General features: G+C 47.9%; 1 protein-coding gene across 1 annotated transcript in view; it reads right to left on the reverse strand.

Annotated features, from left to right (window-relative positions):
* The window catches only part of PI4KA (phosphatidylinositol 4-kinase alpha), a 102,180-nt gene that overhangs the window by 69,013 nt on the left and 14,757 nt on the right, over nucleotides 1-18,410 (reverse strand). The window contains exons 3-11 of the mRNA XM_004592047.3: nucleotides 17,800-17,893; nucleotides 16,353-16,441; nucleotides 13,602-13,674; nucleotides 10,647-10,906; nucleotides 10,121-10,187; nucleotides 8,575-8,723; nucleotides 7,130-7,195; nucleotides 2,876-2,972; nucleotides 384-575 (exon numbers count right to left, since the gene is read on the reverse strand). Coding sequence (XP_004592104.2) covers nucleotides 384-575; nucleotides 2,876-2,972; nucleotides 7,130-7,195; nucleotides 8,575-8,723; nucleotides 10,121-10,187; nucleotides 10,647-10,906; nucleotides 13,602-13,674; nucleotides 16,353-16,441; nucleotides 17,800-17,893 — 1,087 coding nt within the window. The remainder of the gene's footprint in view (nucleotides 1-383; nucleotides 576-2,875; nucleotides 2,973-7,129; nucleotides 7,196-8,574; nucleotides 8,724-10,120; nucleotides 10,188-10,646; nucleotides 10,907-13,601; nucleotides 13,675-16,352; nucleotides 16,442-17,799; nucleotides 17,894-18,410) is intronic.

Here is an 18,410-nt window from a genome sequence, read left to right on the forward strand (position 1 = left end):
TGCAAGATCACATGCTTCCCGTTCCATCCCCCCCCAGACAGACCAATCCCACGCTACTACCCAGCCCCTGCATCTTCAGGAAAGGCCTAAAGAACTACCCAGAAGCAGGAGAGAGAACACATAAGCCCTGTGGTCTTGTCCTTTCCCCTTATCCCAGGGCCAGAGACCTCTGCTGTCAAACAGGACAGCAGGCATTCAGGGTCAGCTCTGCCTATGCCCAGGAAGCAAGCTCTCCCAGTGTGACAGTCCATGCTGCTAAGACAGCCAAGAGCTTGAGGAGAACTGTGGGAGAAAGACCCAGGGCTTAGCGTGAAGCTTCCAGGGAAGGCAAGGCAAGGCAGGTCTGGATGTTCACAGGCCTGCAAGAGCAGCACAGGGCTCACCCTGCTCATCCTTGACAGCCCACACCATGAGGTCCACGCAGGCGGCGTTGGCCTGGCAGCGCAGCTTGAGGGGACTCAGTTCATTGTGGATCCGGTCTGCATCGTGGAGGATCTTCTGGAGCTCTCCCTGGCTTGTGTTAAACTGCTCCAGCACGAAGTCATGGATCTCTTTCACAAAGGAAGTCGGGAGGTCTGTGGAAGAGAGGATGGTTGTCCCAGCTGGCAGCAAAACTGCACTACAGCCAGGCAGCACTTGCCGACCACCACTGTCTTTCCTTCAAAAGTAAAAGCCCCAGAAGAGTGATATCTGTCAGCTACTGTGGGTGAAGGACATCCCGAGGAGGAGTTTGGGCCAGCCATGCACAGTGGTCCTCCTGACAAAGTAAATGATCCTGGCCAAGGAAGTCAGAGCCATGCTTCTAAAAGCAACCAGAACACTAAGACCTGAATACACAAACAAACATAAACTGGGGTAGGTCACTCTGGAACTGGTTCACCTCGCACCAGGAAACAGTGTGATGAAAGAGGTTGCCAGTCCATTATCAGAGGAAAAAAAAACTGGCTACAACCCCAAGGAGAGACTTCTCTGATTTCGGGAGTTCAAAGAATTCTATAACTCTCCTCCTTGCGGCACAGCAGATTCAGGGAGCTACTCTGACCAGTCTGGGAAGCCGTAACACAGAACACAGGCAGGTGGGGGAGGACACAGAGCCTCCTGGGGGTCAGGAGGGCACCTGCACCTGTGCTATGGCCCTGATACTCAGGTTAGGATATAAAACTGTATAATACAGACATGCCAGAACACTATGAGGTCATCAAAAATTCACTAAGAACATTCAAGTGTAAAGTAAACACATGAGAGCAATGTTACAAAGATGCACAGAACAGGGGTGGAGATTTGACCCCAAGGTTATATCACCTGTGTTCAGTCTCAGAGGGTCTAGGTTTCATTGTCAGCTCCAGACCTGATTCCAGATTCCTACTAAGGCAGATCTCGGATGCACGCACGATGGCAACTGTGTCTCTCCCAGCCATGGGGGACCTGGATCAGGCTCCTGGCTCTTGGCTCAGGCATAGACCAGTCCTGGTTGCTGGATAGTGGACCAGCAGACGGGAGCTCTGTCTGTTTCTGTATTTCTTACAACCTTTCTGTCTTCTGAATAATAATAGTAAGTATACAGGAAAGAGAATGGAAGGAAATGCTAAACCATTAAGATAATATTTCTTATTTTCTTAAAAAGGCTTATTTTATTTATTTGAAAAGCAGAGTGGTAGGAAAAGGCAGAGGTATATAAAGAGAGAGCATCCATTCTCTGGTTCACTTCCTAAAAGGCCCCAGCAGCTAGGACTATGCCAGACTGATACGATGCTAGGAGTCTGGAACTCCATCCGGGTCTCCCAAGTGGGGGGCAAGTGTCCACACTCGGGCCATCTTCTGCTGCTTTCCTAGGTGAATGAGCAGGGAGCTGAATATACAGGATTAGCCAGGACTTAAGCTGGCACTTGGTTATGGAATGCTAGTGTTGTGAGTGGCGGCTTAACGCACTGTGCCACAGAGACAGCCCCTATTGCTGAGGTTAATACAAGAGCAGAGGTTGGTCTTATGGCACAGCAAGCTACATCTCCACCTGCAATGCTAGCACCCTATATGATTGCCACTTCCTTTCCAGACCCTTGCTAACACACTTGGGAAAGAAGAAGTGGTCCAAGTGGCTGGATACCTGCCACTCACATGGGAGACCACATGGTCTCTTAGGTTAAGCCTGGCGTTGATCCAGCCATTGTAGCCATTTTGGGAGTGAACCAGTAGATTAGGTATCTTTCCCTCTCTGTAACTCTGCCTTTCAAATAAATTTTTAAAAAGTAATTAAGTCTTCAGCAAATTAGTTTTTTATAAGACTGAGTATCTCACTTCCCTATTTTCTAAAATATTTAATAGAACATGTAACTGGATGTTACAAGTATATGTGACAATATATCATGTACACATTGGGAAAACACCTTCAATAAATCTATCAAAGAAGCCATTACTGATGGTATGAGAGTCAGAGGACCATGAGGAGAGCTTTTCTGCTATTCTCTTTTCTTTCCTTTTTTTTTTTTTTTTAAGATTTTTAAATTTTTATTAAAAGGAACATTTTGCAGAGAGTGAAGGAGAGACAGAGAGGTCTTTCATATGCTGGCTCACTCCCCAGTGGCCAGGGCTGAGCTGAGCTGATCTGAAGCCAGGAGCCAGGAGCTTGTTCCGGGTCTCTCACATGGGTGCAGGGGTCCAAGGCTTTTGGCTGTCTTCTGCTGTTTTCCCACGCCATAAGCAGGGAGCTGGATTTTGGAAAGTGAAGCAACTAGGACTTGAACTGGAGTCAATGTGGGGTGGCAGCACTGCTGGCAGTAGTTTAGCCCACTTCTATGTTCCTTAAGCAGCCTCGGCAGCAAGTGGCCTGGGAGCCAGTCTCCTCACACTCACACAGACATGTGCCAACAGTTCTCACCCTTCATGTAGTACAGAGTGTCACGCAGCATCTTGAACATGGTCAGGTAGAGGGGGTCGCTGAAGCTGGTGTAGTAGAGATCGGCACTGGGGTTGGCCTGTGGGGGAGGCAGGGGCTGTGATCACACAGAGCAGAGACTCATTGCTAAACACCCTCGTCCCTGCGTGGCCAGGTGTACTGCTGCCAAACAGTGACATCCATGACCTAGCGTCCTGAAGGGAAAAAGCACGCATGGCAACTCCTCATGGCTGTGGACACTTTCGATTTTTCTCCTCAGCAGGAAAGCACCAGGCCAAGGAAACAGGAGGCTCCCTTGGTCCAGGGAGGCCCGCAGGGGAGCGGACATCTGCCTGCCTGTCATGGAGAGCCATCGCTGGCCTTCTCTAGCCCACACAGGGACACGAAAAGAAGAGGAGAAAGACCACCAAAGAGCCACCAGACCCAGGGATCTACCCATTCCGTTCACCGCCCCAGACAGAGATGCTACACGCAGGGCACCTTCAAATGCAGCCCGCATTTTGTCATTAATGCTTATTTTAGATTGTCCTTTGGTGATCAACTCTGAAATGCAGCAGTGTTCTTCCCCTGGCGGAAAGATCTCATACAGGCTAATGAGTGAAGTAAGATGCAGCCCTTTGCTTCTGTCCATGTCCAGTTTAGCAGGACAGAGAGGCATGGCTTACTGCGAGTTCTGACAGGCACACAGGTGCAGCAGTTGGCTGGAAGGCGAGCCAGGCTGTGGTGTGGGGGATGTGAATGAGGGCCACACTGGACTGGTTCCCTGGGGGCACTGACAGGAAGAGCAGCGAGTGGGTACCGCGGGAACTGCTTCACAGACAGGGCTTTGTGGCACAGTCCTCACAACATCCCTATGGTGCAGGGGTGAAGAAGCATGATCAGGAGAGGTGAAAGCAGCACGAGGTCAGCTTCTGGATCCCAACAGCCTAACAGCCCAGCTCCCTCAGTCACCAGCCATTTCATTCAATGTCCCTGCTCTTGGTTTTCCTAGCTGTTAACTGGGTTTGTTATTGTCGGATTCAAGGAGCGAATGAGTAAAGTACTACCAAATGTCTTGCGCACGACAAGCATATGACAGCAAATTGTAGTAACTCCCAAGTTTTTTTAAGCCCCAACACCATCTCTTCAAACGGATATTTGTATACCCATTTTAAAAACATATCCATTTACATAAAGTCCAAACTACAAAAACAAAAATATACCAGAAACTGCCCTTGTCCAGTGGTACCAGGCTCTGGGTGTCTTAAGATCAGGAGGAGAAAGTACAATGATTAACACCAAGGAATCTGGATCAAGTTACACCCGTGGCAAGAATCAGCCTGGCAAACAACAGTGTCCTTGGGCCCTCCACTTTGAGCACTGCCCCAAATGTTTCCTGAGCCTGAGATCTCCCAGCACCAAGCATGCAATGATTTCTTAAACAATGCTGTGGGCCCTGGCTTCAAACACATTAAAGATATGATATGGGAATGGACAGGCTGGAGGCCAGACACTGCAGCCCTAGGCAGACCACACCCACAGTACACCATTAAGGTTGACCACAGGGCCCAGAGTAGTAGCCCAGCAGCTAAGGTCCTCACCTTGTACACATTGCAATTTCATATGGGCGCCAGTTCTAATCCCAGTGGCCCCGCTTTCCATACAGCTCCCTGCAAAAGCAGTCGAGGATGGCCCAAATTTTGGGACCCTGCACCAGTGCGGGAGACCCAGAAGAAGCTCCTGGATCCTGGCTTCGGATCAGCACAGTTCCGGCCATTGCGGCCACTTGGGGAGTGAATCAGAAGATGGAAGATCTTCCTTTCTGTCTCTCCTTCTCTCTGTAAATCTGGCTTTCCAATAAAAATAAATAAATCTTTAAAAAAAAATAGGCTAGTCAGGGCCCTGTGAGCAGGAGACAGTGACAGCCTTTGGCTGGCCAGGTATCTGACGGGATTTGGGCAGGCTGCACCTGCTGCAGGACCCTGCCCTGGTCTGGGCAAAGCAGGGCAGGAACGAGACAGGTTCCAGTCAGTGGTAACCAAGCTAGGCCAGGGCCCGAGGCTGGAGTTTTGCTGCAGATCTTGGTGTCACCAAAAAATCCAAGCTCTTATGTCCCATGGGCCAGACGCAATAGGATCTTCAGTCTCAAAGACTAGGGTGTGTGTCCTGGCATCAGAACACTCAGTCCTGCGGGCAACCTCCTATGCTGATTCCTGTGCAGGAGAGAGGATCATGCCCAGGTTGAAGGATGAAGTCGGCCTGCTCCTGTGAACCAGCTGAGGTCCGAGGGTGCCACTTCCAAAGACAGAAAAGACTAGCAGCTTCTCAGAGTACTGATGACAAAGTGATATAGCTTGGCATCAGTCACAATTTCTCTTTTTAATTTTATTTTTACTATTGTTTACATAGTTGAGAGATGTATGCCCATATGGACCTCTGCTTAGGGTGTGGAGGGTCAAGCATGGAGGTGAGTGGGGTAAATGTTTCAGTTCTTTTTTTGTTTTCTTTTTCCATGTCCATTGTGGGGTTGGCACTGGAGGGGGTTGCTCCTTGTGAAACTACATCAGCAGTGAGGGACAGAGGGATGGTCATTTGATAATGTCTTAGAGACCCTGATCTGATGTAGGGAAGAATGGTACCTGATGGTATTACTTGGGTGGTTTTGATAACCCTAAGACGTTGTTGGCATTGCTGCACCAGGATTGAGAAAATCTTTCAAAGCTCTATTGGCTAAAACCAAGTCCACCTTAGGGCATCCACAAACCCACACACTTGCTACGAAGCTTGCCCAAAAGTTATCCAACCTGTTCTATTTTCCATCCTCTCATGAGGTACCCAGCAGACTCCAGCCTTCAACAGCTGGTTATCGTGTCTCCTGTATGCATCTGAGCATGCTGTCCACTGCACAGGGATCAGCAGCCGAGGAGGCCCAGTCCTGATACAGGCACTCCAAGGTCAGGCAACATATTTTGTGATTTTCCCTGTGGCTGGCACTTGAGTCTAGTGGTCTGGTTGGGAAGTCCCCTCCTCGCCTGGGGTGACCTCAGACTTGATTCTATGTGCTAGCTACTGCAGGGTCATAATTAGTCTGCCACTTGTACCCGCCACAGATGCTGTGGCCTAGCTCTGCCCAACCTGCCACACACAGGTCTGGCCCTTCACATGGTGCGAGCTGCAACCGAGTCAGGGCAACCCCCAATTACCCCCACCAGGTCCACTCCCAGTCCCAGCTTTTGCACATGCCTGCATATGCTGTGGTTTAACCCAGCTTGGCCTGCACTCCATCCTGCTCTCATGCATAGTCATGAGTACTATGTCTTAGCTCAGCCCATGCCGCCCCCAGATCCGGTCAATATATAGGCTGCCAGGTGATGCCACTTATCCAACCTGGCCAGCCTTTAGCTTGCACTTGCCAGGAGATACTGCAGTCCAGCCTGACATGACTCATATCCAATCCTAATATTTGCCAGCGGGTGCTATGGCCTAGCCTAGCCAGCCCATACTCTTTTGGCTTTTGTGCATGCTGTGCCAGTGGGTGCAGTGTCCTAGCCCATCCCATCCCCAGACAGAACCAACATGCAGGCCAACAGGTGTTGCAGCCCTGCTCAGCCTGGTCTGCCTCCAGTTCCAGCTCTCACACCAGCTACACTTTCTAAAGCTCATGAGATGGATCCATTAGATGAGACAGGAAGAGATATCCAAATCTGGGGTAGGCAGGGCCTACACCCCTAATCAGCAGAAAGCAGTTACAGAAGATGAGATGAAACTACATCCTTCAGCAACCCTTCAAAACTGGGGTTGGAAATCTCAAGAGGGAATGAAATGGGACAGGCAAGTAGAAGGCTTAGATTCATGAATTAGAAGCCACACCTCCTCCGCCCTATATAAGACAGTCTGTCTACTTGTCAATCAAATGAGCCCTTCTCCAGTCTGTGTTCTCCCTCACCTGAGACTTAGGGGATTGGTATCACGCAATTCTCTCCGCCCTAGGACTATAAAAAGTCTGGCAACAGAGACAAAACCTTCCCTCTTCCCACGAACACAAGATTAAAAGAGAAACATCTCTCTCCTCTCTCTCTCTCCTGCCTTTCCCCTTTCTGGATGTGTTTTTGTGATTTCCTAATATTTTAAATAAACTTGACAAAAAAAAAAAAAACTCACTGCAAAACCCTTTTCACCCTGGCTCCTCGCATGAACCCCTGCTGCACGGTCCACACCAGAAATGGCCTTGGGACAATGCCCTCAGAAGGCACGTACCTCGATCACACTGGTCACAACTGCATCCAGGGATTTGAGAACAGGTTCCTCGACGATCTTCTTCACCTGTCAGGGAGACACAACCTCATGACGCAACTGCTAGTTTACCAAGGACAAATAAGGTTGATTGGGGAAACAGGGAGAAGGAAAAAAAAAAAAAAAAAAAACCACAGCACAAGAATGTGACGAAAGTCAACAAGCCAGCAATACCCAATCCACACAAGTCATGACCATCCACCACACCATCACATGGGATGTCTTTCCTTACCGTGGACAGATGTGATCTAAAAACAGGAAAGGAGTCCTTAAACGTGCTAGGTTACAATTTTATTTCTGAGAACTCAAAGTGTTCAGACTCCAGCCACTAGGCCACAGCGCTGGGCCCTTTTTTTTTTTTTTAAAGATTTATTTATTTTTAATGGAAACTCAAATTTACAGAGAGAAGGAGAGACTGAAAGATCTTCCATCCGCTGGTTCACTTCCTAAGAGGCTACAATGGGGCCCAGCACAATAGCCTAGCAATGAAAGTCCTTACCTTGCACACTCCAGGATCCCATACGGGCACTGGTTCTAATCCCGGCGGCCCCACTTCCCATCCAGCTCCCTGCTTGTGGCCTGGGAAAGCAGTTAAGGACAGCCCAAAGCCTTGGGACCCTGCACCTGCATGGGAGACCCAGAAGAGCTCCTGGCTTCATATCGGCTCAGCTCCTGCTGTTGCAATCACTTAGGGAGTCACTTGGAAGATCTTTCTCTTTGTCTCTGCTCTCTGTAAATCTGGCTTTCCAATAAATCTTAAAAAAAAAAAAGCCACAATGGCCAGATTTGAGCTGATCTGAAGCCAGGAACCAGAAGCGTCTTTCGGTTTCCCACAGGGTTGCAGAGTCTCAAGGCTTTGTGTCCTCAACTGCTTTCCCAGGCCACAAGCAGGGAGCTGGATGGGAAGTGGAGCAGCCAGGATATAAACCAGCATCCATATGGGATTCTGACACATGCAAGGCAAGGCCTTTAGCCATTAGGCTACCAAAATAAATAAATCTTTAAAAAAAGAAAAAAAAATACATACTTGGAGCAAACATTGGGGAGCAGCAAGTTAAGCCACCATTTGGGATACCCACATTCCATATCCGAGTGACTGGTCTGAATCCTGGGGACTTCCCATGCAGCTTTCTGCTCATACACAGGCTGGGAGGCAGTAGACAATCACCTAAGTACTTCAGTCCACGCCACCCATGTGGGAGACCTGGATAGAATTCTAGGCTCCCTGCTTCAGCTGGGCCTAGCCCAGGTTCAAGGGCTGCAAGAGATTTTTCTATCTCTTTGCCACTCCTTCAAATAAATAAACTATGTTTGTGGCGGGGAGGGGGAGGATTATATGTTTTCCCCACTGGGCTCTTCACTGATGGATACATCCCCATGGTCAATTCATGCAGGACTGTTCTGCTTACCAAGTTCAAGAGCTCCCGTAGCATTTCTAATGGGATATTGAACTCTTTATAGGTGATTCCGTTGAACAGGGGAGGGACTGAGAAACTGGAGCTGATGGTGGAGAAGTAGTACTCGGGCTCCAGGGCAGTTCCATCGGGCAGGCAAGAGGCTAGTGGGAAGGAAAATCATGAAGTCTGTCAGAGACACATGCTACTACGACACTAACTCGGGCTGAATCCCTCAATACACCAACGAATGTGCAGATTCTGTGGTTGATTAGCATACAATTCACTGCTTGGCTTTAAATAAAAAGTCAACTATGATTAGAAAGTAAGTTTTTACTATATTCCTATTGCTTCATGAGAGATCTATCAATCTACAAAGAACCAAATACTAATTTTTTTTTTTAAGATTGATTTAGTTTTTAAAATTGAAATGTCAATGAGGTGGTCACAGAAGGTGGTTAAGAACTCACATTTACTTTTAACATATTGGTTACTCATTACTATGTCAATTAATTCCATAATGATGTAAATTTTTGCTGATGGTATGCTGGAACTTTTAATTGATCAGGATGATACTCTGCTGGCTCTGTCTTCAGACCAGAGAGGGTACACCTAAGAAGCCGTTGAACTTGACTGGACAATAAGATGCTGGACTCTATGTTTGGTATACGCTTGCAATGGGGGAATCTCAACTGAACTTGAGCTGTGGTTATGCAACAAGGTGGAGGAATCCACCATGGTGGGAGGGTTTGGGGAGGGGTGGGGAGAATCCAAGTACCTATGAAACTGTGTCACATAATACAATGTAATTAATGAATTAAAAATAATAAATAAATTTTTTTTAAAAAAAGATTGATTTAGTTTTGGGACCAGCGGGATAGCTTAATGGTTAAGGTCCTCACCTAGAAAGTAACCGGGATCCCATATGGGCACTGGTCCTAATTCCAGTGGCCCCGCTTCCCATCTGGCTTCCTCCTTGTGGCCTGGGAAGGCAGTCAAGGACAGCCCAAAGCCTTGGGATCCTGCACCTGCATGGGAGACCTGGAAGAGACTCTTGGCTCCTGATTTCAGATGGGCTCAGCTCCGGCCGTTAGGCCACTTAGGGAGTGAATCATCGGACAGAAGATCTTCCTCTCTGTTCTCTCCTCTTTTCTGTATATATGACTTTTCAATAAAAACAAAATATAATTTTTAAAAATGTACACAGCATTAGTCAATCAACTTGGAAGCCAAATAGACAAAAATTCTTTTTTTTTAAAGATTTATTTTTATTTGGAAAGTCAAATACACAGAGGTTCATGCCGGGACATGAACCAGCGGCCATATGGGATCCCGGCATGTGCAAGGTGAGGACTTGCTGCTAGGCTACCATACCAGGCCCGAAAAATATGCTTTAAGAAGCTGACATGAAAACAGAAGGAAAGTGCTTTCTAAACGCTCACCACTCTGGATCCATGAGAGCAGAGAGCTGGGATCAAAGTCTTCTAGCTCTACAAGCGGTCACTGTGTACCAGCTATGTGAGGACCGGGAGCAGACTCTCGGCAGAGAGGCGAGACTCACCTTCAAAGTAGTGAAAGGCAGATCCTCCAGGGGAGCTGGGAGCGGGCATGCCTCGTTCAGGGCTGACCTGAAACACAAGCACAGTCCCGGATCACAAGAGGCCAGTGAGCCTCTGTCAGGCCCACCTTCCATGCAAACCCCGCCTCTTCCATGAAGCCCATCGCTGCAGCACCCATCAGTAACACTTGACCACGTATCTTATACTTCACTACTGAGCTGAATTGTTCTGAGGGTTTTGTACTGTTCTCTCTTCTCCATGAATCCAGTATGTACTTCTCAAGGGCACCAATGATTTCCCACTCAGAATAGAATGCCTGAGCACCCCAAACGCTGTGTCACTAATACTCGATAGCTACAAAATCTCATATAGATCTTAAGAAGTTCAAAGCGAGCCTTTGCATTAAAGTCAATTCTAATGAGAACCTCTCAGGTGTCTTAGCTTTCCTGTCTATGCAGAAATGGGATGCCTGGGTCCCAGCACACAGTGAGTGGGCTAAGCTCACTTCCTCCAGGAGTGCAGCCCCACCTGGGAAATGCTAGACACACTGCTGGTTTTCCTCTTCAGGGTCCCCTCCTGACAGACAGTCAGCAGATTGCTGGGGAGGATGGAGCGAAAGTCATTGAAGGAACGCCTCCGGACACCTTCAAGCTCTTCTGGGATGCGGAGGGAATGAGGAAGGACTTTGGGAAAGAGCTTTGAGAGGAGAGACTCATCCGTGGTGCTGTAACGTCCAAACGCCCGCGAGATTCCTATCAGGCAGGGGATCGCGTACTTGCAGAGGTACTCTAGAAGACCAAGTGAGAAGGACACAACATGAGAGAGCCACTCAGGAGAGAGTCCTCCTGGGCTAACGTTTTACTCACTGAAAACACAAAGGTTCTGAGGAAGCCACAGTGGGGGGTTTAACGCCAACCGTCCTTAATAGCAGCATCAGACACGCCACCACACGTGGCTATTCTCCTTGGAATGTCTTGATCATGGTCTGTCCAAACCAAGCATAAGAGCGAAGCCATGCGGCAGGTCAGTTACCTAGTTAGGCTCACTGTCAGCAGCCTATGTGACGGGAAAACTGACTTCCAGAAGTCAACGAGGGACCCACACACACTGTCAGTGAAGAAACTGGGGCCTAGAATGGTGAAGTGACCCACCCAGCTTCTAGACAGCTTCACTCATGTCCCTGTGTGAGCTCTGACTATACAAACACAAAGCAAGGACAACCTAATAGAGAAAGGTTTTCTTTTTCTTTTTTTTAAAGACTTAATTATTTATGAAATATTTATTTTTTTGTTTATTTATTATTTTTTACTGGAAAGGCAGATGTACAGAGAGGAGAGAGAGAGAAAGATCTTCCATCTGCTAGCTCACTCCATAAGAGGCCTCATGCCCAAAGGCAAGCCAATCCGGGTACAGGGTCTCAAGGCTTTGGGCCATCCTTGACTGCTTTCCCAGGCCACAAGCAGGGAGCTGGATGGGAAGTGGAGCAGCTGGGATACGAACTGGTGCCCATATGGGATCCTTGTGTTTGCAAGGCAAGGATTAAACACCAGGCTATCACACCAGGCCTGAGAAAGGTTCCCTAACGTCAGATACACATTGGGTACTGAAGAACAGACAAGTGGACCAGGAGACGGGTAGAAAGGCATCTCACACAGTGGTTATAGTGTAGTAACCCATGACAGAGTGACTGGGTTTTAGTCTTGGGTTGGTTTCCAATTCCAACTTCCTGCTTATTGCACACCCTGGAGGCGGCAGGTGATACTTAAGAAGCTGGGTCCCAGGCAGTCATTTCGTTGAATTCTAGGATCCTGGCTTCAGCGTGGTCCAGTCCTGGCAATTTTATAGGCACTTGAGGAGTCAATCAGCAGATGAAAGATCTTTCACACACTTTTTTTTTTTAAAGGAAAAGACTTGAGAGACCAAGGGAAAGAGCAACTACAAGTCATTTTTTAAAGCTACAGGTAACATACATTTGACCCGGTTTAAGAAAGCCATCTGGCAGAGCCAGCAGGGGAATAAGGGGCGGTTCCCTTGCTGGACAGCTACTCCCACTGGAGAGCATGAGCTGGGATGGGGGCAGACCAGACTAAGCAGGGCTACAACACCTGTGCGCCTCATGTGGACCAGAACAGGGAAAAGCCAGGCTGGGCTGATTATTCCTACTGGTGCAAACAAAATTAGAGTGGGTAAGGGTTGTTTGGGCTTAGCCACAGCATCAGCTGGCAGAAGCTGGCACTGGGGGCTAATTCTGTCAAGTCAAACCACAGAACTACCTGGAGAATGCATAACCCGGGAGTGGGAGAGGCCTGGGAGGGAAAGAGTGGGCTCCTCCCTCTTGGGTTACCACTTCCACGGGAGGGCACGAAAACTATGACGGGGCCTGGGGTGGCTAGACAGACAGCCAACAGCATCTGTGTGGGCTGCATAGTGGAGCTGGTTAGATGGAACAAAGCTTTAATACCCATTGACATGTATGAGAGCCGAATGGGGTGTGGGACAGACTGGACTACTGCTACACATACTGGCAAACCAGGGTAGGGGGCGGGCCTGGTGGGGGTTATTGTGGGTCGCTCCGACTAGGCTGCAGCTCCCACTGGTTTATGCGAGGGCCGAGTATGTGCTGGGCTAGACTGCAACACCCATTGGTTCCAGTGGAAGTCGGGGCTGAAACCAACCAACCCAGCGATCGCAACCACCAGCTGATCAGGGTATGGACTGTGCTGGGCCCTGTACTTGCTAGTACATACAAGAATCTGGTCTGAGAACACCTCACACAAAGTTTCTTTGGAGATCTCCCCAATCGAAATGCCAGACTCAGAACCCTAACCAAGAAAAGACAGAAGACAGAACAGGTCAATCAACCATCTCAGCTATATGTTGGCAGCAAAATATGGGCAAACGGAGACTCTATGATGGACTATGTCAATCAGTGGATTCTTCAAAGACCTCATCGTGCTTGGAGTGGCAAGATTGGCAGCGATTCATAACTGGTGAACTATCAAAATCACTTGAGCAAGAACCTTGGAGCATGCCCTACATCCGGGACCTGGGGAGGGTGGGAAATTGGGTGGTCCTTCTCCCTTAATACCCCCCTTTAAACATGAAGGAAACAATACGGAAATAATAGTCTTACCCACTTTCCTATAGCCCTTGAACCTTTTTTACCCTAATTAACTATGTAAAGATTGTCAAAAATACAATTAAAAAAATAAAAAAAAAATAAGACAGCCATCTCCCATATCAGTCCCTGCAAAACTTCAATTCAGACGCCTGATTCCAGCTTCCTGCTAATGCAGGCTCTGGGAAACAGCAGTGGACGGCTCAGTACCTGGGTTCCTGCTATCCCATGACAGACGTGGACTATATTCAAGCTGGCCCCAACTGACGCAGACACTTGGGGAGTGAAGAGTGGATGGGATCTTTCTCTGCCTCTCAAACATCCAATTTTCAAAATCTTTAAACCTTAAGGATCTAGAATCATACCTTTTTCTTGGATCTCCAATGCCTGGCACATTCCCAAAAGAACATGTAAGACCTGCAAAAGTGCCTCCAAAATCTATAACAAACAAGAACACAGAAAAAAAAAAAAAGATCAATATCACAAAAATTAATGAATATCACAGAACTAGTTTAGAATCAAGAAGAACACCAGGAGTTATTCTGACCAATCTCATAGCGGGTCCACAGCTTCACAACAGCTGTGCCAAGTGGTCACCCACTCAATCACTGGGACAGAAATCCTCCCTCTCGGGGCTGGCACAGGGTCCTCCTAATACTGGCCAGCTGACCTGCAGGGACTTAGTCCCATCAGCCCCTGGCAGTAAGTTCCCAACTCTCTTCATGGTTAAACACTCCTAGGTCTTTTCAGACTTACTAACCCTAAGCCCCTTTGCAATGCAGACTGCTTGCTCCTGATTCTACTACAGAAACCAGATCATCTGCATCTGCCTGGAAATGTGGTGTCCAAGATACAAAAACAATCTCGGCAATGCTGACCCTCACCCAGAGAAAGTGCTGCACAGCTGCCACCTGGAGGTGTTTGTTTGTTTTGTTTGTTTGTTTTGGTAAACACATCACACTGTTGCTTCAACCAGCTTACAGATACATAAAATCCTGAAGTTCTCATCACACATGCTGTTCCTAAGCTATGCCACCTGTACTTACGTTGCTGGTATTTTCACTTTCACTCTACCCTCACAAAAGCTTGTGGCATGAAGTTTAGCTCGCTGGACGAGTCTTCGATGTCCATCTCTGTGTCTACCACAGATGAGGCCACCCTGCCTTCTAGCTCTCCATTTGCAGCACTAACTTGCTTCGTTCCAACAGGAGACAGGCCCCCTCACCCATCACCCTTTGGCAGTTCAGGCAGTTCCCAAAACTCTCTTTCTGTGTGTTTCTTTATCTTACTGTAACCCTGCTTTTCAAAACAGTAAATAAATCTTATTTAAGGATAAAATAAAAAGGAAGAAATTGTGAACTATATGTAACATTTCCAACAACATATCTAAACTAAAATGGCATGGGAATGGCACAATGGGCAAGGCTTCACTTGGGATGTCCACATCCAATACTGGAGGACCTGGGTTCTAATCCTGGCTCCACTTAAAATTCCAGCTTCCCACTAATGTACCTCTTTGAAGGCAGCAGGAGATTGCTCAAGTCACTTGGGTACCTGCCACCAATACAGGATACCTAGATGGAGTTACAGGCTCCTGGCTTAAGCCTGGCCTAGTTCTGACTGCTGTGGGTTTTCAGGGAGACTGTGGGTGGGCCATGTGAGGCTAGGTGGAAGCATCTGCCAGCATGTGTAAGACCTGGGGCTGGGAACATGTCCAGTGAAAGAACTCTAGGGACTCCCCTGCTGAGTTACAGCTCCCACAGGTGTGCGAAGAGCCAGGGCTGTAGGTGGACCAGGCTGGGCAAGGCTGTATCACCCAATGGCACACATGAGTGGGTTGGGTCTGAGGGTAAGCCATACTGGGCTAGGCTCTAGTACCTTCTGGTGTTCACGAGAGCCAGAATAGGTGTGGAACAGACCAAACTAGGCACACAGATATGGCATGTGTGGGGTCATATGAGAGCTGAGTCTGGGGAAGGGCCAGGCCGGGCTATGCTGTAGCACCTACAAATGAGAACCAGAATGGGTGCAGGCCAGTGGGGCTAGGCTTCGGTATCTGCCAGCGAGTGACAGGACTGGTGGGGCCAGTCACATCAGTCTGGGCAGCAGTACCTGCCGGCACATGCACGATTCACTGCTGAGAATGGGTCTGGTAGGAGAACTTTGGGAAACACCCCTGCTAGACCGCAGGTCCCACTGGTGAATGTGATATTCAGGATGAGAGCATGCTAGACCAGGCTGCAGCACCCATTGGTATATGAGTGGGCTGAGTCCAGGGGCAAGTTAGGCTGGCACACTGGCACACTGGCACGAATGAGAGCAAGGCTGAGGTACAAACCAGGTGCAGCTGTACCACAACACTCACCAATCCATATGTGAGCTGATGCTGGGAGTGAGCCAGGCTGGGCTAGGTTGCTGCACCTAGCCCAAATGAGTATCCCCATCCCCACGTACTAATGTAGTTTGACAGCAAGGAGTGGTCCCTTCTCCTTCCTCCTTATGGACACAGGAGGAAAAAGAAAACAAATGTGTGCCACCCACCTTCTTCTAAACCCTGACTCTCTCCACCCGACTGAGAGGCTCCCATGCATACTATCCCTCTCAACTGTATGGAGAACATCAAAAAGAAAATAAAAAATTTTAAAATAATTAAAATGAAAACAGTCTGGCTACTGAAAGTTAAAGCTTCAGCTACCTCAAAATTCTCTTCTAGGAAAGGAAATGGAAATGCTAATTGCCTGATCTGATCAATTTGCATGATATATCTGTGTTGAAATACTATACTGTACTCATAAAAATGAGCACGTACTATGTGTTAATTTTATATATATATATATATATAGTTTTTCTCAACAGAGAAAAAGAAGAAATTCTGATATCTTCAATTCCCCTGCCTTCCAAAGTGGAAGGAGAAAAGATCCATGATATTCCAAAAAGTACTGCAAGAAAAAAATAAACACTTCTTAGATCCATTGCTTCTAAAAAGATTTTATTTCAAATTAACGTAAATAATCCAATCACATCTCAGCTTTCTTGTTTGGGAAAAAAAAAAAAAAAATGCTTTCATCATCTTGGGATGCTTTGCTCCCTAACAGAAATGTGAAAGCCACACTTACCTCGTCCCTCAGAGCAGGGTCTCTGTAGGCCACATCAGACAGCAGAGTCACGAGGCAGAAGCTGAAGCTCTCCGCGACCGGGAGGGCACCTGGAGACGGGACGACAGGAGCCAGGCTGTCAGGAACGGAGATGCCAGGCCACCAAGTCACAGGCGCCCTCTTACGCCTTTCCAGTGACTTCCCTCACAAAGACCAAGCCCAAAGAACCTATGTGGGCCCCAAGGACTTGCCAAGAAATACTTGTACCTTTTTGCTTAAGTGTGTTTTGGTTCCAGAAACTTAAATGTTTTCTGAGCCAATGCACAGTTGGAGATTGTTGAGTATCTCAATGTCACAGATTCTCTCTTTATTCCCACCAGAATAACAGTGAGACTCTCAGTCTGGAAGCAAGGAACTCATGTGTCCTGGTCTCCCGTACAGTGGTGGGGGCTCCAGGACTTGCTGCTTCCCAGATGTACTATAAGACCCTGTGACTAGGCATGTTGGCACTGCAATCAGTGGCTTAACTCACTAGGACGCGACACTGGCTCGCCTAATAATACTTTAAGTAAAATTGAAATTTTCATTGTAATATGAATCCATTGAGCTTTGAAGGATGGAATGCTCTTTGTTTTGAAATTTGTAAAAAAGAAAAAAAAAAAGCAACATCTACATACACTTCTTCTGCCCCCGTGAGGTCACACAGTGGTAGACACAGACACCGGATGTTCAGTGAGCAGTGCTCCATTTAATTCATAGGCCTCGAGGCTGCAGGATGCAGCTGGCCCTCCACATGAGTGGGTTCTGTATCCCTGAGCTGAGGTTTAAGAACATTTTTTAAAAAACATCATGTCTGTAGGGAGCACACTTTTCCAGAAGTGGGGTAAGCAAGATGGTAAAGAAGTAGAAAAAGGCAGGTAGTGGAGGGGAGGAGGGGCAGAACCGAGTAATTTTCCAAATTATAAAGAAAAACACATGGATGAGAAGTGTAACATTTAACTGGGACTCAGCAATGGGAACCAGGCGATGCCTCGATTTCCAGGCACATCCTGGTTGGGCCCACAGCAGGAGGTCTCAGCGTTTCTAAGCAGCATCACTGCTCTGAAGGACTGACTGTACCCCAGGAATGAGCCAGGGCTAACTAAGACTGGTTTGAGGAAGGGCAAGTGGCCTGAGTCTGAAAAAGGAAGACAGGTAAAAGATGTCTTTGGGTCTCACCCAGAGTTCTCATTTGCTCCACAAGGGTGCAGTGGGAACCAGCCTGCCCAGCTGCCCTGGTCCTCGGGCTCCACTCCACAGCAAGGAAGCTCAGCCCAAGCCATGGCGGGCAGGTGCTTGTTCCACGGCCAGCGGTGGGAAGGCATAGCAGCATTTCAACTGATGCCTCAGCATCAAGGAACTGAGCCCTGCAGGTGCTGAGCAGACAAGACTTATCTCGCATTGAGGGAAAACATCACATGCCAATTACCTCTGCCTTTCCGAGCCGTGCTTTCTTCTACCCAGTGCACTTTTGGAAGACCTTTGAGAAGTCGAAGCAGGTAAGGAACCACGCAATCTTTGTGCTAATAAAAAAAGGAAAGAAAAAAGATTATACTTAATAAAACATGTGACTGGTAGTGGTGGGTTTTTTTTTAAAAAATATATATTAATTCAAATGCAAATCACATTCACACACAAACCGCCTCACAGACTCTCCAAGGATAACGTTGGGCACATGCAGGCTCAGATGGTATCACTCCTTCCTGCTTGCACAGAGTACAGCTCAGAGGCTGCCAGGTCAGTCTGCAACAACACAGGCACCTACGAGGGGGGCTCACACCTGCCCTTCGGAGGTGCATGTCCGGCTACCTGGCTGCTCAGGCTACTGTGGGGGCCTCCCCAGAAAACACTTGTGTATACATGCAAAAAAGCTGCCTTCAGACAGGTTCAGAGAGCCACAAAACACTGATGAGTGTAAGATACATGGGGATTTTTAATGATATTTATTGATTGATTGGAAAGGCAGAGTTACAGAGAGAGGAGAGGCACAGATGAATCTTCCACCTGCTGGCTCACTCCCCAGATGACCACAGCGGCTGG

This window comes from Ochotona princeps, chromosome 29 (assembly GCF_030435755.1).
Source record: "Ochotona princeps isolate mOchPri1 chromosome 29, mOchPri1.hap1, whole genome shotgun sequence".
Taxonomy (NCBI): domain Eukaryota; kingdom Metazoa; phylum Chordata; class Mammalia; order Lagomorpha; family Ochotonidae; genus Ochotona; species Ochotona princeps.